This window comes from Mytilus edulis, chromosome 6 (genome assembly GCF_963676685.1).
Source record: "Mytilus edulis chromosome 6, xbMytEdul2.2, whole genome shotgun sequence".
NCBI classification, from domain to species: Eukaryota; Metazoa; Mollusca; class Bivalvia; order Mytilida; family Mytilidae; genus Mytilus; species Mytilus edulis.
Genome location: NC_092349.1, coordinates 38,175,805 through 38,200,523, shown reverse-complemented (window position 1 = coordinate 38,200,523; position 24,719 = coordinate 38,175,805). Strand labels below are relative to the sequence as shown.

Genomic DNA, 24,719 nt, shown 5'->3' with positions numbered 1-24,719 from the left:
AGGTTTTGTTAATTTCTGAGGTTAAAACTGACATTTTTGTGCTTTATAAAGAATATTTCCATAAAAAAATTGGATGTGAAATACCTGAATAATATGTTTTAAAATTTTAATCTGTCATAAAGTTTATCTGAAAATTATAAACATGTACTGTTTGTAGTTTTTTAAGGTGGTACATCACACTACAGGGAGAGACAACTCTTTTAAATTAGTTGAAAGTTTTAATGAAATTCATTTGTTAAGAAAATATTAAGCTTTTTAATGATACAAATTGGTGTTAGTCAAACTGCTATATGTCCAATGATTTTTTTACGATAAAGCGTGTGGTTCAGGTTTTTTTGAATTTTTTTTTTATATTTTTGTCAAAGGGTCAAAGTAAATATTTTGTGAAAATTAAACGAGCCAAATTAATTTTAGTGAAGGAGTAGGGTACCACCTTAACTTGTTAAAAATGTTTAATGTTTACTTAATATATATTATTTTTTTAGTAACAATAACAAATATAATCTAAAGTACTATTGATACATTATACTTTATCAATAGGTTTATATGAAATTTTGTTGGGTACATCAACAAAAGTGAATTTAAAATATTTTGTAACTTAGCCAGACCAAAGGGAAATAACTCTTAGTTCAAAATTTCATAATTTGATAATTTTTACTATATATAGAATACAGGTCCTATAATTAATTCATGAATTCAGGCTGCCGTGTTATTTCTTTCAAAGTGACAAAAGAATTTTTATAAGTGGAACCAAAGTAAATTTGAGATTTTTCCTTTTGGCTTGAGGCGATATGTGTTTTTTATGTAACTATTCTTTGTATGTAATTTTTAAACTTCTCTCATGATTTATGTAAAACTGATTGTAATTCCATACTTAGAACTTAACCTGATTTCTATCTTTAGGTAGTGTTTTAATAGTAAGAGAAAATAAACTTATTTGATCAGAGGTGTTGATTAATTATCCGTTCCATTCATACTGTTGCATTTAGAACCATTCCATAACACACTATATCATACTACACCCTTATATCTAAGAAATTTAGCTAACGGTGTTTGCCCTTATATTTACAAACTGTTGATGTTGTACATAAGTATTTCTCGTTCTCATATTTTATATTGGTTAGACCCTTGGTTTTCCTATTTGAATTGTTTTACACTAGTTATTGCTTTTTTTCGGTGTGAGCTACGGATCTGTGTTGATGGCCATATTTTGCCCAATTATTGTTTAATTTTTACACATTGTGACTTTGATGGAGAGTTGTCTCATTGGCACTCATACTACATCTTCTTATTCATATGTGGTGGACAGTTGTCTCATTGGCAATCAAACATTGTACCTAGCATATATGAGTTGTTTTCTCCTCTTTCATATGTATATACTTTGCCATGGATTGATAACTAATGTGATTTTGAATTCATTTATTTGCTTGAATGGACCCAATTGTAGACATAGCATGGAAAACAAACAATATTGAACTCTTGAAATTTCCACACATTTTTAGAGATCAGATTGATACTTTATTATGTCAAATATTTGGCTCACTTTTTGTAGCTCTTCAATCTGTTCATGTGAAGAGTTATATATTAGTCTCTCCTTTGATATGTATATAATCTTAAAGTTTTTCATCTATGTTTTATACTTTAGAGACAAATTAAGAAAAGCTTTTTACAAGTTTTATATAGCAATTACGTTGTGTCCACTTGTTTCCGAATTGTTTCTTTATGTTTTATATAGAAATAACCTGGTGTCCACTTGTGTCCGCTTGTATCCCCTATATCTGAAAGTTTTATATAGACATTTCACTTGTCCGCCTGTACCTAGCAGATTGTATAAGTTTTATATAGAAATAACGTTGTGTCCACTTGTGTCCGCCTGTAGCCTTATTTCGTAAAGTTTTATACAGAAATAGCACTGTTTCCAGCTGTGTCCGCCTGTAGCCAGTCGATTGTATAAGTTTTATATAGAACTACGTTGTGTTTACTTGTTTCCGTCTGTAGCCCCCTGTTTCTTAAAGTTTTATATAGAAATAGCATTGCGTCCAGCTGTGTCCGGTTGTAGCCACTGGTTTCTATAGGTTTTATATCGAAACATCGTTGTGTCCACTTGTGTCCGCTTGTATCCCCTATATCTGAAAGTTGTATACATAAATTGCATTATGTCCAGCTTTGTCTACCTGTAGCCAGAAGATTCAATAAGATTTATATAGAAATAACGTTGTGTCCACTTGTGTCCACCTGTAGCCCCTATTTCGTAAAGTTTTATATAGAAATAGCACTTTTTCCAGCTGTGTCCGCCTGTAGCCAGCAGATTCTATACTTTTTATATAGAAATTACGTTGTGTCATCTTGTTTCCGCCTGTATCCTCCGTATTCATAAAGTTTTAAACAGAAATAGCACTGTGGCTAGCTGTGTCTACCTGTATTCCTTTATTTCATAAAGTTTTATATAGAAATAGCACTGTGTCTAGCTATGTCCACCTGTATTCCTTTATTTCATAAAGTTTTATATAGAAATTGCACTGTGTCCAGCTATGTCCACCTGTAGCAAGAAGGTTCTATATTTTTTATAGGGTTGGATTTATTAGCCTGGCAATTAATTAACTATTACAATTAAACAATAAGGGGGAAATAGTAGATATCATTTAAATTTTTCTGTCTTTTTAAGAGATTTTAAAATACTGTAGTTTCTGTTAGAACGTTTTTGTTCTTTGTTTACTTCTGCTTACTGCGTTTGAAGCCAACATTGTTTGAATACTTTATAAGTCATTTGTTACATATAAAGTTTTAATAGTTATGACCACATCACTGGGTTTTTTTTTTGTAAGTTATTGAGTACTATTAAAAATGTTAATGATAACTAAATGGAAGGGGTTTGGAGTACTTCTTCATCTTGAAGTCAACATGACTTCATGCCTTCAACAATGAGCAAAATAAAGGTACATCATAGTAAGACAACCTTAAGCTCTAACTAAAGCAGAATTCTACTTGTTTAAGGTAGCACAATACAAAGATTTTTGCATTCCCAATCAGACAACTTTAAACTGATGTAATTCATTTCATCCTTCTTTATATTTTATAAATGAGGTACCAAAAGAAAGAAGAAAAATTAATCTTTCAAATTGTGACAATTTCATTATGACATAATTATTACATAATTAATTATTATGTAATTAGTTGCTATATTGTGATGTCCACACTTGAATGAATTTAGCGTCTTTGTTCTTCATAGCATCCCAAAATATTTTATAGATTCTTGTACAACTTGACCTCCAAAACTGTCTCTCAGATTTCCAAAAACATCAATAGAACAAATTTTATACCCAATTGAATTTAGTGGTCTCTTATGAATTGATGATGCAAACTTCATTTAAGATTTATGAGAGAATGAAATACAATAGGAAAAATTTGAGACACGGTTTTGGAAGTCAAACTGTGTTGTGCAAGAATCTATAAAATATTTTGGGATGCTATGAATAACAAAGAAGCTAAATTCATTCAAGTATGGACATCACAATATGGCAACTAATTACATAACAATTAATTATGTAATAATTATGTCATAATGAAATTATCACAATTTGAAAGATTAATCCTTCTTCCCTCTTTTGGTATCTCATTTATAAAATTTAAAGAAAGATGAGTGGAATTACATCAGTTTAAAGATGTCTGATTGGGGATGAAAAATCTTTGTATTGTGCTATCTTAACTGGTCAATAATGATTTTAATTCAGATAGAGTTAAAGTTCACCTTAAAAACACATACTTTTGCATCTATATCTTTCTAACAGTCAAGTAGACAAAATCAACTTTCTTTAAGACAGCATATGTATATGCAGAGTTACATAAAGGGCTTCATTTCATACTTACAGCATTTTTTACATAGAAATACATAATTAGCACAATTTAAAATAGTAAACAGTCAGTATAAAATAATGATATTTATGCTGTGTTTAACATGGAAAACGGAAAAAAGTAGCCAGGTGTCCTTACAAACAAGGTAACAACAGTTTGTCGATACCTACATTTTGGTATTGCACCAGATCATGTTTTACTCTGACTGCCAATGACTTCTTGAAACTAAATCCATTGGATCTTTGATGTGTACTGATTCATAGTTTTTATTATGGTACCTGTTATTATTGACTTTGGATCAGCTTTAAGCAATTGGGAGTACTATAAGTTCTGTACTTTGTGTCATTTGTAATGTTTGTGTTTTGGTGACGGATGCTATGTATCAATTTTATGATTGTTGCCTTTTTTTAACTGATGCGCCACTGTCCCAGATTTGGTGGAAGGTTTAATTTGGCGGTAGCAAACATATTTTACCAACTTTTGGTATGAGCCCGACCCAAGTCGGAAACAGTACTCAAATAGTTGTTGCATATCATATTTGTTTTTTTCATTTATTATTTTGTACATAAATCAGGCCGTTAGATTTTTTGTTTGAATTGTTTTACATTTGTCATTTCAAAACCGTGTATAGCTCAAAGTCTATGTTAAGGGTTTTGATAATTGTTAAAGGCCATACGCTGACAATTCTAGCAGTTAACTTATGTGTCATTTGGTCTGGTGGAGAGTTGTCTCATCGCGGAAATCAAATAAAATTGAGAAAGGAAATGGGAATGTGTAAACCACATCTACTTATTTTTATTTTATGTTAACCGATCCTTCGAATGCTGCACAAAACCTCTTTCTAGATTATTGACATCAACTTATCAGCAATCATAGCCAGGTTTTACAGTTATTGTGAAACTGTCAAATTTATGAGATGTGGATACTTTTAAACTAGAGGCTCTAAAGAGCCTGTGTCGCTCACCTTGGTATATGTGAATATTAAACAAACAAAAAAACAGATGGATTCATGACAAAATTGTGTTTTGGTGATGGTGATGTGTTTGTACATCTTACTTTACTGAACATTCTTGCTGCTTACAATTATATCTATCTATAATGAACTTGGCCCAATGAAAATTGTTAAAAAATGACTATAAAGGACATTAACTCCTTAGGGGGTCAATTGACCATTTCAGTTATGTTGACTTATTTGTAAATCTTACTTTGCTGAACATTATTGCTTTTTACAGGTTATCTCTATCTATAATAGTATTCAAGATAATAACCAAAAACAGCAAAATTTCCTTAAAATTACCAATTTAGGGGCAGCAACCCAACGACGGTTTGTCCGATTCATCTGAAGATTTACGGCCAGATAGATCTTGACCTAATAAACAATTTTACCCTTCTTCAGATTTGTTCTAAATGCTTTGGTTTTTGAGTAATAAGCCAAAAATTATATAGGTTAAGAGGTAAGCAGTTTAGGAAAATTTGACAGTTTTGTTTCCACCCTTTCTTATTGATACATGTAGTAACATTTTTAAATTAGTTGACTTCAAATGTTTGAATCACACAAATTTTATAACAGAGACCATAATATTTTAATGGATTGATGAATGTGTAACTGCTAAAGGTAAATCATTCAAAATCTTCATCGTTCACTGATGGGACCAAAAGTAAGTGATGTAGATAACATATACCATCTTTGTTCGTCTTTTTTATTTACCCATAATCCAATGTATCATTTACAATATATATTTAAAATAAAATAAGTCTACAGCATAATAAATTCAAAAACTTTTCTTTAAACATAACAAAATAAATGCCCCATTTCCATTCTCAATTTTACCTTTCATTGTTTGGCAGAATAAAATGTGGATAAAAAAGGCTACAGTTACAGACCATTTACTATTATCTAGAGATGTAAATATTTGCTAGTTGTAGAGAATCTGGCTTCACAGCCTTTAACAAATGAATTAAAACTGTACACTACACAAACAAACAACATTTACACATTTGCATATAATAAAATCCTCTTTTGTGAATTTAGAAACACATACAGGTTAAATTTTTATTATATTAATTCATTTTGTACTTGTAATTTCACAATATGTTGAATATAAAAATGTTCTTAAAATAACTTGTTGTTCAACCAATGATTTATACGATAAAGCTGAAAAGATGCTGTAATTGACAAGAATTGTTTTCATTCAGTATCTGGCCTTTAAACATTTGTCTGACTGACTAAAACAAAATGATCAATGAAGTTTGAAGGCCACACATGTGTATACGATAGAATAAATATGAAAACATTATTGCAAACAAGAAGGTTATCAAGAAATGACATTTCTTTAATATTGGACTCTGACAGGGCTTTAAAGGAGATGAGGTATGAATACCAATGTGACAAATATCAACAAAAGTTCAAATAAAATGGAAGTAAGCAATTATAGGCAACCCAGTGGCGGGTCCTTTTTTTTAATGATCAATGCATTTGAACAGGGACACATATAGTTGGATCCACCCCTGCAACCGTACAGCCTTCAAGAATGAGAAAAAATTTACTTATTTCTAAACATAAACATAAACACTGAATATGGTATGTCATCAAGTTATTTTAAAAGAGCACAGTTTTCCATTCTCTATGGGAAAAAATGTCATTATCCAGTTAACCAATGGTTAACAATATAAAGAATAAAAATACAACACAGCATTTGTTAAATTTGCATCAATTACTAGAAATATAAAATTGTTCTTATGCACTTTTTGAAAATAAATCTCATTAGCACCTTACTACATAAGTGTACATTTTTATTAGTATAAACCACTTAACTTTCATCATCAAAGGTTTATAATTAGTACCTGTTATATTATGAGTTTATTACAGTATACCTTCTGAGTATGAATCTGACTTTTAAATTAAAAAATCAACAATCTAAAAATTCATGTCATGTATAGAAAATCTCCAATATTGTACAACAAAATATCAGGGGAATATTTTTGCTAATTTGATGAATTAAATAAAATCTGGAATATATCCTTCCCGTTTTGTCATTAAAATTGAATAAGTGATAAGAAATCATGAAAACAAAACAACAAGGACCTTTTTTTATATGTGAAATAAACCATATTGCACTTGCACATATAGTAAAATAAATTTTGAGACTATACATTTATTGCAGATGGCCACATTAAGTCAGCTCCCACTGAAACACAACATTCATTAGCACCTTCAAGCATAAATATACATTAAAAGAATTATCACAGAAATTTGAACTTTTATGAAAATATTGATAAAATTTTACTACGCCCTCTGTATATTTTTTTATAACCATTAGGTTTACCCCACACATAATAATGTCAAAATAGCATTTTCCATCATCACAATAATAAGTCTCATCTATTTCATAAAGAATAAGGTTCAACAAATCCTTTTTTGTTCGTGTTAAAAAAAAAACTACAAAGTCTCAAAGTTGTCAAAAATCTACCAGTTATTTTTTCATTCAAATATAAAAATATAAATGTAAACACAAACTACCTCTGAATATAATAAAGTGTCCTATAGCTAATTTATTTATTCTATTGATTGATGGCTAGATTTGTAATCCAATCAGTTTCTAAAAGTTCTAATAATCATTTATAAATTTCAAAACAAACAACTGACTTCAGTCAAGGCAGCATTACATATAGCATGTGATTTAAAAATTGTTACAAATATTTTACTATAATAATTCTAAATAAATTGCACCTTCCATGATTCATTATGCTGTTGCTTTTGTTTTTCCTTTTTTCTCAAACCATTCATCACTCTTGTCTTCTGTCATTGCCTATAAAAATGTAAGATCGACTTTAGCACAGATTGAATGAAAAATACAGTCTACTATCATATGTTGCATGATTTTCTCTTTCAAATGTAGTTTTGGTTACAAACATACTTGATGGTTATTCTACAAACATGTCATATCATTACATTCTTTTGAAATATGAAATCAATTCTAGCAACTTGGCCAATGTCTTATTTTTTAACAAGATTGCAAAAATTAAAGATATTTACATTTTTTAGGTGTTCCATTGCATTTCTATTCATATCTTTAGATCAACACTTTTCTTCTTACATAAGGGTAAACAAAATATAAGGTTTTATGAGCCCTGTCACTTGGTAGTTCTTGCCAATACTGGGAAGTATGAAATAATGGCCTGAATTGTCAATGGAAAATGATTTTTTGGAAAAATTAGGACCACATCTGTTTATTGTTGATCAAATTCCATAAATTGATAAGGAAAAGACAAATAAAGGTAACCAAAACAGAAGTTTGCTAAAGAAAACATAATAGACATACACAGTTGTGTTAAGACAACCATATAAACCAACCTTATTTAAAAGTTCATCAGCGTTCGGATCTACTTGTGATAAATCTCTAAATCCTTCATCTCCAACAAAACAGATCTCATGTCCATCCTGTAAATAGAAGATTAGTACTGAACTGTGAGGATAAAAGTTTATGAACTTAGTTGTCTCTTCAGCAATCATACCACATCTTCTTACCTTTGTATTAAATTTCAAAGGACCATTGAGTAGTTAAGATATAGATTATACAGACATCATAGGCGAATCCAGGGGGGCCATAGGGGCACGATCCCCCCTTTCAAGGGAAGAAATGTGTTGATTACATAGGGAATCACTGAAGCATGACTGGAGCAGGCCTCCCTTAGATATTATTTTTTCCCCTTTTAATATTAAAATCAGTCATGCTTGCTTATTTGTTAAATCATCTCTCATTTTCCCCCTTTAATATTGCAATCAGTCATGCTTGAATATTTGTTAAATCATCACTCAAGGGTACTTACTTTTGAAAAAGGTTAATTGACGATAAGTAGATGTTGACTTATTAGTATTCTCATTGTGCTTAACATTTTGCTTTAACAATTTCTCTTTATCTAATATATATACTATAAACAAGAGGCTCTCAAGAGCCTGAATAGCTCACCTTGATTTTTTGGCAAATATCTATCATTTAAGAGTTTAAGTGTCCAATTTCAGATTAGTTTGTTTTTTAAACAAATTTTGTAAAATTGTCCTTTAAAGAGCAATAACTCTTAAAGGGATCAATAGACAATCTTGGTCATATAAACTTATTTGTAGATCTTACTTTACTGAACATGTTTGCTTGTTACAGCTTATCTTTATCATAAAAACTATTCAAGATAATAACCAAACACTGTAATATTTCCTTAAAATTACCAATTTATTGGCAGCAACCCAACAATGGGTTATTAGATTCATCTGAAAATTTCAGGGCTGATAGAACTTTACCTTATGAGCACTTTAACTCCCATGTCAGATTTGCTCTAACTGCTTTGGTTTTTGAAAAATATATGTTCTATTTTTAGCCATGGCGGCCATGGTTTTTGACGAAACAGAAAATAAAACACAAATTTATTCTATATACCCTAAGGATCGTTCAGCTTTAGTTTGGTAGGAATTGGTTAAGTAACTTCAGAGGAGAAGATGTTTGAAATAGTTTACACCAGACTGACAATGACGACAGACGACGACAGACGCCAAGTGATGCGCTAAAATTAGTAAAACTAGGTTTTCTAAGGCAATAACTCATATAAGTGGTCAATTGACAATTCAAACATGTTGACTTTCTTATAGATATTACTAATCTGTTTGCTGTAATTGTATGTTAAAGCCTAAAACTTTTAAATTTACTAAAAATTAACATTTCAGGGACAATAAATCCATTCATGTAAAAGAGAAATGGCAAGGGAGAGAAAGTGATGATAAAAGCTCCTGTATCATTTTAGGTCAGATGAGATAAAAAGGGAGTAGTGAAATATTCATTTTCAATTTCATAAATAAACCTCAAGATTAATTGTGTTACAACTTACATGCATCACTAAGTAAAATCTATCTGTTGTAAGTTATGTTAGGAAATTTTTAATAAAGATTTAGTATTAAACTGTATCGAATACTGTTGTCTATAGTACCAGTTAAGTATACTTCAGTTATAAAGGGTTACAAAAATAGTGCATGTATTGTTTTTGTATTTTGAATAGAATTGCACTTTAAGCAATGCTTACAGGATCAGCTACAATGACAACTTGTACTGTGGCCTTCCCTGGAGTGTCTAAACTGATTAGATCTGTTAGAATGGTCTGGTTTTCTTCCTTCATCTTACCCTGAATATCAGGCAACTGAAGAAAAGGAAAATAAGTATGAATTATCAATTCACAAAAACAATGTAAATCAGGACAGTTATGAATATAAATGCATTGCATATTTTAAAAATAACTAAGGTCCTTGTCCGTCTTAAGTTTGAACCGTGTCAGTTCTTGTTTTATATCTTGGTGGGTTTTTTTTATCATTAAAGAAATTAATGCTGTAACACATATTTTATTGGTTAATTTATTTTTGTGAAACATCTCTTAGACATGGTTGAATTGAAGGTTGTCATATAGTATAGAAATTATTTATTACATATTTGTTTTTCGTTCAATTTTTTACATAAATAAGGCCGTTAGTTTTCTCGTTTGAATTGTTTTACATTGTCTTATTGGGGACTATTATAGCTGACTATGCGGTATGGGCTTTGCTCATTGTTGAAGGCCGTACGGTGACCTATAGTTGTTAATGTCTGTGTCGTTTTGGTCTTTTGTGGATAGTTGTCTCATTGGCAATCATACCACATCTTCTTTTTTTATATTAGTCTATTTTTGAAGACCTTTAGATGTATTTCCTGCTTTAATTGTGTTATTGTACTGCTGTTTCCTAGACATATACACTATATTTCCCTTTATTTATATGTTAAACTTAAGTATGATTTTATCTTTCAGTGTTGTTTGAATGCTCAGATATACCATAATATTTTCAAGCAGATTTCATTGAAGATTTCTATTTACAATAACTTAATAGGAAGGATTTCTTCCATTACAGTTCATTCAAAATTTTGACCAACTTACAATTCGTTTCAAGAAATAAAACTTTTCAACTGATCAGAAATGTTAACCAATAGCTATAGAAAATCAAAGTCTAAAGTGATAGGATAAAGCATGAATATTGACCTTTGAAAAATATTTTTCCAGTCTTCTTTATCCCAGTATTAACTTGACTTGAGAAAGCCATGATTATAAGCAAGATACAGTGTTTACTTTACCTCTATTCCTGGACAAGCAAATGCAATTCTTCCAAAAGCTGAGGCATGGTCCACATCTGTTCCTATTTCATACAATTCTAACTTGCACTACAATGACAAGAAAATAGTATACTGGAAATGTCCTCAAATTACTTTAATTGATAAATATTCACAGTCTTAATATTGATGAACCTGAGTAACCTATTCAGAACTTGCTCATCACAGATCTGCTTGACATTCCAAAAGATGGTAATGCTATGTAGATTCCTTTAATCATAATGAAAAACAAAGGATGTCGGCTTCAGATCTAGGAATTTCCTTAAGGGGTGGAGGGCCTCCAGTCGTGCTTCAGTAATTCCCTATATATAATCAACAATTGTTTTAACAAAAGGGCTGCCCCCTCTAAATCAGCCTCTAAATATGGAAATTAAAGCACTACCAGTAACAAAACAAACGCTAAGAAAAGCAGGTGCTACGCAGGGCGCAGCTTTATACGACCACAGAGGTCAAACCCTGAACAGTTGGGGCAAATATGGACACAACATTCAAGCTTGATACAGCTCTGAATTTGGATTGTGATCAAATTGTTTATATAATATGGGTTTCTTACACAAAACAAATTTGGAAGAAAATTTGGAAGAAAAATAATTGAAAACTACTACCACCCCCCACCCACCCCCCTTTTTTTGCAATAAGTCCAAAACCTGACATTTCTTTATACATAATTTACAAGAAGTGTAAGAGAGGTAAATCCAAACATATCCAACATTGTATGTTAAATGTTTGTGAATTACCTCCCTTACACTGCTTTGAAATTGTCTTAATTGTCCATTGACCAGAAAATCTTTTTTTGCCCCTAATTCCAAATCATTTTGAGCCATCACCCCCCAAAATCACTAATAACTATCCCTTCATGGTATGGAAACTTGTGGTATAATTTCAGAGAGATTCATACACTTAAACACAAGTTATTGTTTGAAAACTACAAAAATGCTTATTTTAGATCCATTCACTAAAACTAAATTAAATGTCCGGAAACTAAATGCGTCAGCGGACGACGACATGATAGCATTATACGACGCAAAAAAATGGTTGCGGTCGTATAAAAAACCACTTGTATTGCTGTTCTTCATTAAAATGTCAGTGGGAGGTCTTCAACATGGGGCAACACTTTCTAATCCTTACAAGATAAGGAGGCCCCAAGCACCAGCAAGAACGAATGTATTACTATTGGTTGATCACAATTGTCCATTGAAGAACAGAGCTGCAGGGTTGTATCAACAATTTCTACTTTATATCTGGCAAAGGAAACTAACAAATGCTATCATAGGTAGGTAGATAATCTAACTGTAACATACAAACCAAAATAAATATGAGATAATTGTATAGTGATAACTATTATTATATTCATTATTGCAGTTAATTCAGTAATATATCATGTTGATTCTAATTAAGTTAAATAGTGTAGAGAAGATTTATATGCTTTGTCCATTAAAACTTTCACTGAAAAGCAGACATCAAGGATAAGGATGTAGTACTTACATAAATTGACTAAGAAATCAACTTCTTGGAAATTAACCTTAGTTTCTGCAAGAACTCTTCTATTTTTTTTTCAGATCAATTATTATATTAAATTGTGGCAGTATACAAACCTGGTTATCATCATATCCTAACACAGCTGTCTTGTTGTCTTGTGAATAAACCTTCATACCACATAATCTTGTCCAATAATCTACAATATTAAATGTCTTAAAACGTCACTTACAAATAAGATGGATCAATAATTGTTTCTTATCAAAGAAAGAAAACTCCACTGGTATATATGTCAAGATCGAATTCTTGTCATTAACTGTGTACATATCAGTTACAATTAGACCTTTGACCACTGAACCATGAAAATGAGGTCAAGGTCAGATAACATCTGCCAGTTGGACATGTACACCTTACAGTCCTTCCATACACCAAATATACTAGACCTATTGCTAATAGTGTTTGAGATATGGGCTTGACCACCAAAACTTAACCTTGTTCACTGATCAATGAAATGAGGTCAAGGTCAAGTGAAAACTGTCTTACCGGCATGAGAACCTCGCAAGGTACGCACATACCAAATATAGTTATTACTTATAAAAAGAGAGAATTTAACATTACAAAAAATCTTAACTTTTTATCAAGTAGTGAAACCATGAAAATGAGGTCAAGGACATTAGCCATGTGACTGACAGAAACTTCGTAACATGAGGCATCTATATACAAAGTATGAAGCATCCAGTTCTTCCACCTTCTAAAATAGAAAGCTTTTAGGAAGTTAACTAGCGCCACGGCTGTAGCCGCCTCTGGATCACTATCCCTATGTCGAGCTATGTCACAGGCTCGACAAAAGTTAACTGTCTAAATATAAAAAAGATGTGGTATAATTGCCAATGAGACAACTGTTCACAAGAGACCAAAATGACACAGACATTAACAACTATAGGTCACCGTACGGCCTTCAACAATGAGCAAAGCTCATACCGCCTAGTCAGCTATAAAAGGCCAAGTCTGTATCTCGAAAAAGGCTATCATTGTCACCTATTAGGAAACTAATAGTTTATTACAATCTATAACTGTATATTCAATATTTAATTATCTTCAAAAACACATGACATACCTAAGGTAATATAACCTTTGTACAAAAAGCCATACACTTTAAATTTATTTCATAATGTTTAACCACTTGTAATCAATAAAAGTCAGATAAAGTCATATGATGTGAAGTATAAATAACTTTTATCAGAAGTCAACATTTATAATTTGTGCATTTAATAGCATGAGGTAAAGAGGGTAGACATAATCAAATGTAAAGGTCAGTATAGATAATGTATTTGTCTTTGAGACAGTGACATCAAGAAACTAGATTGGCTGTAAACAAATAAAATGTGACTATACTATAAAGCATGTAACAAATAGCTCAAAATGGCCTAATTTAGACAGCAAGGAAGTATGCAACATCAACAGTATTTTTGATTTTATCTACTCTCTTTCTTTATGACATAATACCATGCAGAGAGCTGAAACTCCGAAGCATTATTGTTTTACAGGATTTTGATGGATTGAATATGTAGAAGAAAATGTGGTATGAGTGCCAATGATACAACTCTCCATCCAAGCCACAATTTGCAAAAGTAAACTATTATAGGTCAAAGTACAGTCTTCAACACAGAGTCTTAGCTTACACTGAACATCAAGCTATCAAGGGCCCCAAAAATGACAAGTTTAAAACCATCAAACAAGAAAACCAACTATTTGACACATAATAGGTTTCTGACACAGAATATCTGTAGTCAAATAACTTTGAATTGGTTATATGATTTGAATTTATTTATACTCAATGTTTTATTTTTGTGCAATACCCCCCCTCTAACAAAATGCAATATGCTGTTGCGTAGTGACCCCCCCCCCCCCCCTTTTTTTTTTAAAAAAGTATCCCCCTTTTTTTGCAAAAAAAAAATATTTTCAAATCTTGAAAATCTGAAATAAGAATAAAACTGTCTTCCCCACAATTTTTACCTCACCCTTGCCCTTATTCCCCAAAAAATTCTTTCCCTCAAGATATAGTCAGTACCTCAATTCAAATTTCTAATGGAGTTTGCAACCATAATTACCCATTTAAATCCATCATAAAAGTTTTAAAATATAAAATGACATACATAGTCATGGCTAAAATTATTATTAATTAATAGTAACTGCTAAAAATAAATTGAAAGCTAATCACCTCAAGACAATTAACATGTCTTTATACATAATTTAAAGGCAGTGTAAGGGAGGTAATCAAAAAAGTGAGTTGACTATGGGTGTTACCGTTTACCTGTAGCTATTGTTCAACCAGATTGAAACATTGACAATACAATAGGGACATTTAAATTGACCAGTTGGTTTGGTAGATTTAAATCTACCTTGATGCTACCTGTACAGTTTTTTATTCACCTAACCAAAACTTTCAGCATGCTTTTTTCCAGAAGTATTTCTTGTCCTATCACTTCACCTGTTTAATTGTTACTGTTGTAGTATAACTGAGATAGTTTTGTTTTTACTTTTAATTTTTTTTATATGGCATCAAGGCTTCAATTTTTTTTTTATCTTTGTTGAATAACATAATATGCATTCAGTCTAAATTATATGGTATGAATAATGCTAGAATATGACCACTTATATTTGATAACAGACACAAACTTATTTCATGTTCTTACATAAACTAAACACTGTAAATTTGATAAAAAAAATCCTTTTCTCATGTTTTTTATTAGAGAATCCTAAAACAGGTAAAGAAATTAACATTGTTATTAGTCTTTTTGTTATGGAAATGGATGTTTTCCCTGAGATAATTAATCATCAAATGCCAAAAAACACAACATTTAGACGGAAAAAGAGATTTTTAAAAATTTTAGAAGAAGGCAAGCCAGATCAAGACTATATGTTTTTATAAGGGAATTTAATTGCATGTCATATAATTCACTACATTTCCTCTTTAATGTTTTCATAGCCAAATACTATGAGTGCTAAGTTTTCTTGTATATTGTTGAAAAAAACCTTTTTAATATTTCTTTAGCTTTTTAATGGGAAATAACTCAAAATAATTTGTTTTTGACATGTTCCTTGTACATATTGAAATATCAAAATCATATTTGAATGAACTATTTTATTTACCCTACATATTTTACATCTCATCCAGTATTCCATTTTCTTTATCTGAAATAATTTATAACATTTTTCTAATTTTATGAACATGACAAAAGTTTTTGAATCTTTGTTCATGCTTTTGACTATATAACTAGATTTTCTCTCTATATCAAAATTTTGTTAAATTTCCCATGATATATATCAGGGCGATATCTTTTTGCGCCAAAAAGTAACTCATTTGCGCCACAACTTAATTGCGCCATTACCTCTTTTGCGCCACCTAATTTTCAAAACTATAGATATCATTTGCGCCAATAAAATAATTATCTAATTGCGCCAATGTTATATATTTTTATTTATAAATAACAACTTAATGATTGACTAGGTACCAACAGCAAAAAATTCCTCTGACATTGTAAACTGAAATTTCAAATTAGCCTCGCATCCGAATGAAATTATACCGCTTTCTGGATCGTTACACAATACAAAGTCATCATCTTTGTTTGTAACAACACCAATATCATCCAATATTCTGTGAAATTCTGCTCGATTTTTAGATTAAGCCGGACGCAGTTTTCTACTCTCTCTATACATAGACGGACACACATATTTTAAATCTTTCTTTTCTAAATTTTCTTCTTCTCTTAATTTATTATTTTTGAAGGTCGCTCTGACAACACATTGGTTGCTTTTCTTTTACACGCAGTTTTCAAAATGTGACGTTCTTATTTCTGGACACTGATAATGAAAAAATCATATTTCTTTTTACAAATGAAAATATGGTATTCTTTACTGCCAAAATCTGCTATGAAATTTTAATAAAGCGAAAATGTATTTTATACTCGTGATAGTTGACTTGTATTTGCATTATAATTTTAAGAAAAAAATGTTTTATAGTCTCTCAAAACTCTTTATAGAGTGGTTCTTGTTGTTAACTTGTGTTTTAAAAAGCTGTATATTTCATATGTAACAAGTGGTGAGACTTTAATAAAGTATTTGTCTTGTTTTGTCTTGATACAGGTAAAACATGTACAGGTACATGTATGATATAGGTAAAAAATATTAACAGGTAAATGTGGCGCAATTTCATTTCATTTATTGGCGCAATTAATACCATCAAAATAAAAGAGAGTGGCGCAATTAATACCTTTTCAAAACTGCAATTGGCGCAAATTGATTCTGCCCATATATCATGTATATATCCCTAAAAACAGGTACAGACTTTCCAATATTTGATTATTTCCATTATCACATTTAAAATGAGTATTTTCACTTTACAAATATTTTGGATAAGTTTATTCATATATTTTCACAATATCACTTGATTTTATTATATCCACAGTATTGAGTTTTTATTTCATTTACATGTATATATTCCATTTAAACAATACTAGATCCAGAACTTTATAATATTTCCAATTTCACATTCATATTATCCCAACATTAGGAATGTTTTGAAATATTTTACTTTTTCATTTCACTTTATCGCTACATTAGATTATATCCACTTTATGAATTTAACAAGATTTTGTTTCATTTCCATGATACTTCCAATGATATATATATATTCCATTTAATCACTTTTATAATATATCCCAAAATTTATAATGAATGTGTTACAATTATTTCTCCTTCTTGCATTCAAGTTTGATTTTTTATAACTTTTTAGATAACTTATTCCATATTATGAAAATTGAATTTCCTTCAGTAAACACAGTATTTTTTCCTAAAAAATCCTCTTATAATAATAAATTTCAAAGAAAAACACCGCAAATATCATATTCCAAAATGAAAATCTTGAAGGGACATTAAAGAAATGCACAACATATAATCCATCTGAAAATTGAAACTGAAATCATATGGATAGCTCTTTCATGTGTCACTGACAAATGGACAATACTATGTATGAGGGTTACACATTTAAAGAATCATTTATTATTTAAAAACAGTTTTAATTTTCATACATATTAATATGCAGTTAACAGAATATTTTACTGATTAAGATTTTATGGTAAATTTTAGAAATATTATCAATACTGGGGATTTAAAACAATGAAAACCTAAAAATATTTCTACCCTTTCAATTTTTTGATAGAATAATCCTAGGTCAAGATAAATTTCAGAAAAAAACCATGCTGAAATTTTGGGTTAGGTGAATAAATTTTTTTACAGGTAGCAACAAGGTAGATTTAAATCTTACAAAACCAACTGGTCAATTTAAATGTCCCTATTGTATTGTCAATGTTTAAATCTGGTTGAACAATAGCTACAGGTAAACGGTAACACCCATAGTCAACTCACTGTAACTTGATTTGGATTACACTGAATTAAATTGTATCAATTGTCCTTTAACCCGAAAACCCTGGTTTTTCTCCTTTTTTTGGCATAAATGGTTTGAGCCATAACCCCCCCCCCCCCCCCAAATTCATAATTCATTCCTAACCATCCCTTTGTAGTATGGAAATTTGTGGTATAATTTCAGAGAGGTTCATACAGTTTTTCATACAGATATTGTCTGGAAACTACAAAAATGTTTATTTGGGCCATCCCTTTGTAGTATGGAAATTTGTGGTATAATTTCAGAGAGGTTCATACAGTTTTTCATACAGATATTGTCTGGAAACTCTTTTTTTTTGGCCAGTAATTTCTAAACAGTTGGAACCATAACCCCCAAAATCAATCCCAATTTTCCTTTAGTGGTTATAAACCTTGTATTAAAATTTTATTGATTTCTATTTACTTATACTAAAGTTATTATCCGAAAACCATCTGTCTCCAGACAAAGCTGATGACGACAACGACAACATGATATTGCTATTTTTAAATTTTTGTGGTCGTAAAAAAATTATGGTTTTTCCCTAAATATTCCATTTGGAACAGTTGAAAGAGTTGTAGTTGCAGTATAAAAAGAATAACCATGCACAATATCTGAAAACATAAATTTCATTTGTACTTGTCTCAAAACAGGACAGAAAAGTTCAGCACAGCATTGCTTTCGAAACCGTTTCTAAGCCAAATAAAATTAATATCTTAAGACAAAGTATGCTTATTCTAAATGTCTTATATAAATAAGTATTTTATACCAATAAAATTCTTTTAATTACAACTCTTTTTTCAGGTGAGTGAGTGAAAAAAGAAGCCAAATATTACAGATGATGGCATTTTCTAAATCTATATCAAAGGGTCAGTTCCCAGTAAATTGTGAACTCTGTGAAAGTAACCCAAAGATCCAGTGGAAATGTAAAGACTGCAATCTCCTGATGTGTCAGACATGTAAAAACAAAATACATCCTAAGTTCAAAAATGCTAATAAACATCAAATCTGTGATATTAAAGAGATTGGTCTGCCTGCTGAAGAAGGGGAGATAAACATGGACTTCTCCAACATTCCATGCCAAAAACACAAAGGTCAAGATTGTTGTTTATTCTGTAAAGCTTGTAATATCTTAGTTTGTGCAACTTGTGTTTCAACAAAACATAATGGACATACCATGGGAGAAATAAAGGAATTTTATGAGAATAAAATGATTGATGTTAGAAAGAGACAAACAGAAGTCAAAATCAATGAAAGAAGGTTAAAAGAGAATGAACTAACATTGGCAAAAATAAACAAATCTAAATCAGAGAGTTATAATAATGCAAAAAAGGATATTCTAAACCGAAAGACAGTTCTTACGACAGATGTTGCTAAGTATGCTGACAAACTTCTTTCTGATCTCAATCAAGATCATCAGAGTTCAATAAAAGCATATGAAGAAGAAAAAGAGAACATACAAAATATTAAATTAGATCTCAACAAGCAATCTACTGAACTAGAAGATATTTCAAGTACTACAGAGGCAGCAAAATTCTTCAAAAACATTGAAAACTTAACATTAGATAAAACGGATTTAAGATCAATAGAATTCCCAGATGACATAGTGACGAAATTTGTCTCAGGGGAGATCATTGAGTCTAATTTTGGGTCATTACAGAAAATAACGAAAATTTCAAAGTGTGAAATAATCCTTGTTCTATCAAAGGAATTCCAAACTGAGTTAAGAGCTATCAGTTTTTTTGCAGTAGACAACATTAATTCTTTATGGTTAAGTGATACCAATTCTTCTATGTTACAGAAAGTCAAACGTGAAGGCAATAATTTAGAAGTATTGCACAGCTTTGATGTTGAGACTAGTGGGCTATCTGTTAACAAATCCGATGATCTTCTTCTTTGCACTGGGGATTCAGGAATAAAACAGATAAACAATGGAACTGATCAAGTAGTTGACTCTGTATATAATTGTTCGCCTTTTGAAATAATTTCTGTACATAGCACTAAAGAGAAAATTATAGTAGGGGGAGGAATAGAAAACAGAAGAGTTGTCATTGTTATGGATCTAAAAGGAAAGCAGCAAGCTATCTATCAACATGACAGTAATAACAAACCTCTCATCAAATGTCCATGGAATATAACTAGTACTGATAATGGCAACATTTTTGTTGTTGATATTGATGTTGCAGCAGACAAATGCAAAATTATAGTTCTAGGAACTGGAGGGAATATTATAAATACTTATGAAGGAAGGAAAGAAATAAATAGGCTTCCATTCAGTTGTAGTGGAGTAGCAACAACCCCAAGAGACAATGTCATAGTTTCAGACCCAGATAATCATCTACTGCACGTCCTTGATTGTGATGGAAACTACATAACACAATACAATACTAAAGATATAGGCATATTATATCCAATTTCTCTGGCTTTTTCTACAGATGGACAACTCTATATTGGATGCTACACTGTAGATAATAGCTCAAACAAAGCTAAACTTTATGAAGTTAACTTCTATGAGTACTAGAAAATAATTATATCACAGCATGTGCTCTGTTTTCTGCCTAGATACAGTTAAGTCCGTAGAACAGTAAGAAAATTCTGACACATGCAAGAAAAGATGCTATTACTATGCAGGCATAAAACACTTACAACATTTCTATCTATTTCTACATCTTTGACTTTCATACCTCTAGGATAGAGGAAAATCCAGAGAAGTGCTGAGGAGGCACAATTTAATTTTCATTTACTGTGTATGTATATGCAAAAGGCATTTACTAAATTTAGGCATTTTGCAAAAATGCTGGAAAACTTTAGGCATTTTCTAAAAGCCTACAAGATTCAGTCATTTTACATAATGACTAACTATTCTAGGCATTTTACAACTCTATATTGGATGCAGCCAGAAAGATGATAAAGCTAAACTGTATAAAGTTAATTTCTATGAGTGCTAAAACATAATTAATTTATAGCATTTACTTTGTTTTCTTCTTCCAATACAGTTAAGACCACATAAACAATAATATTAAGATTAGAAAATTCTAAAACATTCAAGAAAAGATGCTTTACTTAAATAAGCTGTTAGTTTTCTCATTTGAATTGTGATATATTGTCTGTGTTATTTGGTCTCTTATGGAGAGTTGTCGCATTGGCAATCATACCACATCTTCTTTTTTATATTTAACTAAGCAGGCAAAAAGTTACTTACAACATTTCTATTTATACATCCCTGGCTTTCATATTTTAACGGTTGAGAGTTCCTTATGCAAGTAAATCCAGAGAAGTGTTTAGGAGGCACATGTTTATTTATAGTATAACTAATCGCCGTATTTGAATATCAAAAATAAGAAAACGCGTGACCGAACGACGCATGGATTAAACGAGTGCGCAGCACGAGTTTAATCCATAGCGGCGTTCGGTCACAAGTTGTCTTATTTTTGATATTCAAATACGGCGATTAGTTATTCTTTTTATTACATTGGCAAATGGATTTTTTTTAATGAAATTAATGTAGAAAATGTAAGGAACTATATCTTTTTCCTACGCATTGACAATTTGTTTTGATCCGACGTTATCGATGTCTTGACAACGCCTATTGTTGTATGACGTCAGAGAGTGAAATAACCACGTTTATTTCACATGTGAAATTATCGGTTTTTATCTAACTGGGGAAACCAATGTAATTCATTGCAACCAATGTAATAAAAAGAGTTATTTTCATTTACTATATATTCATTGTGTATGTATAAAGAAACCTTGGCATGTGTAAAGTTTTATCCTGTCCAGTACTCTAATCCAAATTTCAAATACCATTTCACTGCATATAAGAAAATAACCTTCACTGGAAGTCAACCAATCAAATTGTCTCTTCTGTTTTATACAACCTTTAGTAACCATTTAGACTCAAGTTTCCAAACAAATGTATAGAAACATCAAAAAAATATTAATGGTGCTTTGAAACACCCAAGATATATGTTTATGACCCAGAAATGTTTTTACTGTAAAGAAATGTAGGATTAATTTCCTACAACTGTCAAATTCAAGTGAATATTTTGTGTTTTATGGACCCTTTTGTATGCAACATGATGTGATTTACTATGATTTGGTGGTATTACGGTCCATGTAACACTTATCACATCAAAGTTTTAAAAAGTTTTGAAATTTTAGAGTTTTGGAATTTTTATCAAAGTTTTAAAATATCAAAATTCCAAATTGTGTAAAAGTTTTGAAATTTTGAAATTTTAACCAAATAATTAAAATAATATTAAAATTCTAAATATCGTTTTAAAACTTGAAAGTTTCGAAATTTGATCAAACTTTTAAAATACTAAACCTAACGTGCAATTTTGATTATTTCACTTTTTGAAAGTTTGATTTTTTAAATTTTTGATTCAGATATCAAAAATAGAAAAGGGGCGGAAAAAGGGGTACCTGTAAACTGCGAAACAAAATAAAATAAAATGAAAACATTCTGATACTTAAAAGTGTATGTATAAAATAAAACCACAGGCAGAACGTTGTAAGCGGTGAAAAATTTGATGACAAATTAAATATTTCTCAAAAGAATTAGAGATTTCATTATAAAACAAGACACACTGCTCTGATAATGACCATTATACTTGCTGGTTTTCCCAGCACCCATATTTTAGGAGTAATAGTAAAAAGTTACCAACTCACAGAAGGTCAAATAGTATGGTTAGGGTGAGTATGTATATATATTTTCTACTGAACTTTACGCTCGAATCAAGTTAAGTTGAAAAGGCCAATAAAGTAAACGTTAACACCCAACTTATGTGCTGGTTTTATAAAAGCTGAACTCATTCATATCATATAAACGTATACATTATTGTAAACATTTTTTTCAGCCTTCATATTCATGTAATAGTTGCCGCTGCACATTAAGCGCCCATCTATCCATTTGTAGGTGTCGGCATTTTGGAAATTAAAAATTATTTTCAAAAGTTTCTATCAGCGATAAATGGTAATCTTTAAGGGAATAAATATATAAATATTGTCACTAAGGTGGCATTTCTTTTTAGTTGAATACTTCCACATGGGGCTTCAATAATGGTACATAAAAATATTTTGATCCCCAATTTGACGAAGAAAAAATATTCTGTGCAAGCAGAGGACAAAACAAATTCTGAATCCAGATTTTCCCCATGCCTTATAGTGTTAAATTTTGAACCAAATAATTTGATTAATAGTGATGAAAAACTTTATAAAATTGTTTGCCCTTTGCACGAATTTATTTTTCTCTCTTCGACAAACCAACCATATCCCCACTTTTGAAGTTAAATGGTTGCTCCCTTAGACAACGTTTGCATGGACTGATGCTTGTAAAAAGTATATGCATTTATCATATATATACGTAGCTCCGTTAGGGGCCCTAAATCATCCACTGTTTTCTAAACAGCAAATAAAAAAAGAAAAGGGATTTTTTTTTGTATTAAGGGATATCATTGTACGAATTTTAAGTAAAGCATTCAACTTCGGAACGCTGAAAACTGAATATTTGAAAGTTAAGTAAATATATATATAAGAATTGAAACAATTGAAGAGGTGTTTGGCCAAAGTGAAGTTAAACATACCAAAATCCATCTATAAGGGCTATTTTGCCCGAGGGAGTTGAATCCCAAGTTTCTTTGTAATTTGTATGTAGACAACTTATTTTTAATTATCGATTTTTGGTTGCCAGTGACAAATATTTCAGGAATGTTCAGGAATAGCAATAAATTTTAAGTCTTGTATTATTTTAATTTTAGATCAATGTAATATTTCAGAGTATAGTATGACGTCTATTATCATTGAACCAGTACACTTGTTTGTCTATGGGTAAGCTGAAGCACGCCTGGCACAACGTTCATTGCGACACCATGCATAAATTAAGTATATTCCTTCTGTATCAATACTTGGAACAGGAATCAATAATAAAACGCAATATGTTATCGCCATGCAGTCGATAAAAAAGACAACAAAACATTTAAAGTTGCATGCGACTTGTAGGCGCTTTTTTTTTTGATCTACCTTCATCAGGAACGACAAAATGGTGAATAATACTATTTTGACTACTGCGAGTTGGTCAGTTTTCACTGTTACTTCTAAATGTTGGGCACTGGGGACACGAAATTTCTCTGAATTATTTATTTCAAACACAAACCTTATATGAGAGATTTGAATCAACTTATTTGATGCCGGTTTAAATAGGTTTAAATATAATTTTTAATAGATGCACAACCTTAAAATTTCAGGATACTGTTATCCCATGTAATCAGTGTCTTATATATATGTTTTATAAAAAAAAGACTTCTTTTTTTAATTATTTAATTTTTAATTAAAAAAGATTTGATATATTTGTGCTTTTTATTCCTAACTAAGAATGATTAAAATTAGAGCCGTGTTTACAGTTACCCCTTTTTTCGCCCCTTTTCTATTTTTGATATCTTAATCAAAAATTAAAAAAATCAAACTTTCAAAAAGTGAAATCATCAAAATTGCACGTTAGGTTTAGTATTTTTAAAGTTTGATCAAATTTCTAAACTATCAAATTTTAAAACGACATTTAGAATTTTAATATTTTAATTATTTGGTTAAATTTCAAAATTTCAAAACTTTTACACAATTTGGAATTTTGATATTTTAAAACTTTGATCAAAATTCCCAAAAATCTAAAATTTCAAAACTTTTTAAAACTTTGATGTGATAAGTGTTACACAGACCTATTACACCTTAATTAAGACTTCACCAAATAAATCAATTTCACTGAAAAATTAATGATA

The 24,719-nt window shown here is 30.5% G+C and overlaps 1 protein-coding gene across 2 annotated transcripts in view; it reads right to left on the bottom strand.

Moving 5' to 3' along the window:
- LOC139529070 (glyoxalase domain-containing protein 4-like) overlaps window positions 1-24,719 on the bottom strand; it is a 57,411-nt gene that overhangs the window by 16,063 nt on the left and 16,629 nt on the right. Inside the window, exons 6-10 of one of the 2 annotated variants that reach the window (XM_071325314.1) lie at window positions 12,626-12,705; window positions 10,995-11,081; window positions 9,922-10,035; window positions 8,207-8,293; window positions 5,539-7,661 (exon numbers count right to left, since the gene is read on the bottom strand). In XM_071325314.1, coding sequence (XP_071181415.1) covers window positions 7,596-7,661; window positions 8,207-8,293; window positions 9,922-10,035; window positions 10,995-11,081; window positions 12,626-12,705 — 434 coding nt within the window. In that variant the 3' untranslated portion in view covers window positions 5,539-7,595. Of the gene's footprint in view, window positions 1-5,538; window positions 7,662-8,206; window positions 8,294-9,921; window positions 10,036-10,994; window positions 11,082-12,625; window positions 12,706-24,719 lie in introns of those variants that run through there. The other variant, XM_071325315.1, reaches the window with a different exon arrangement.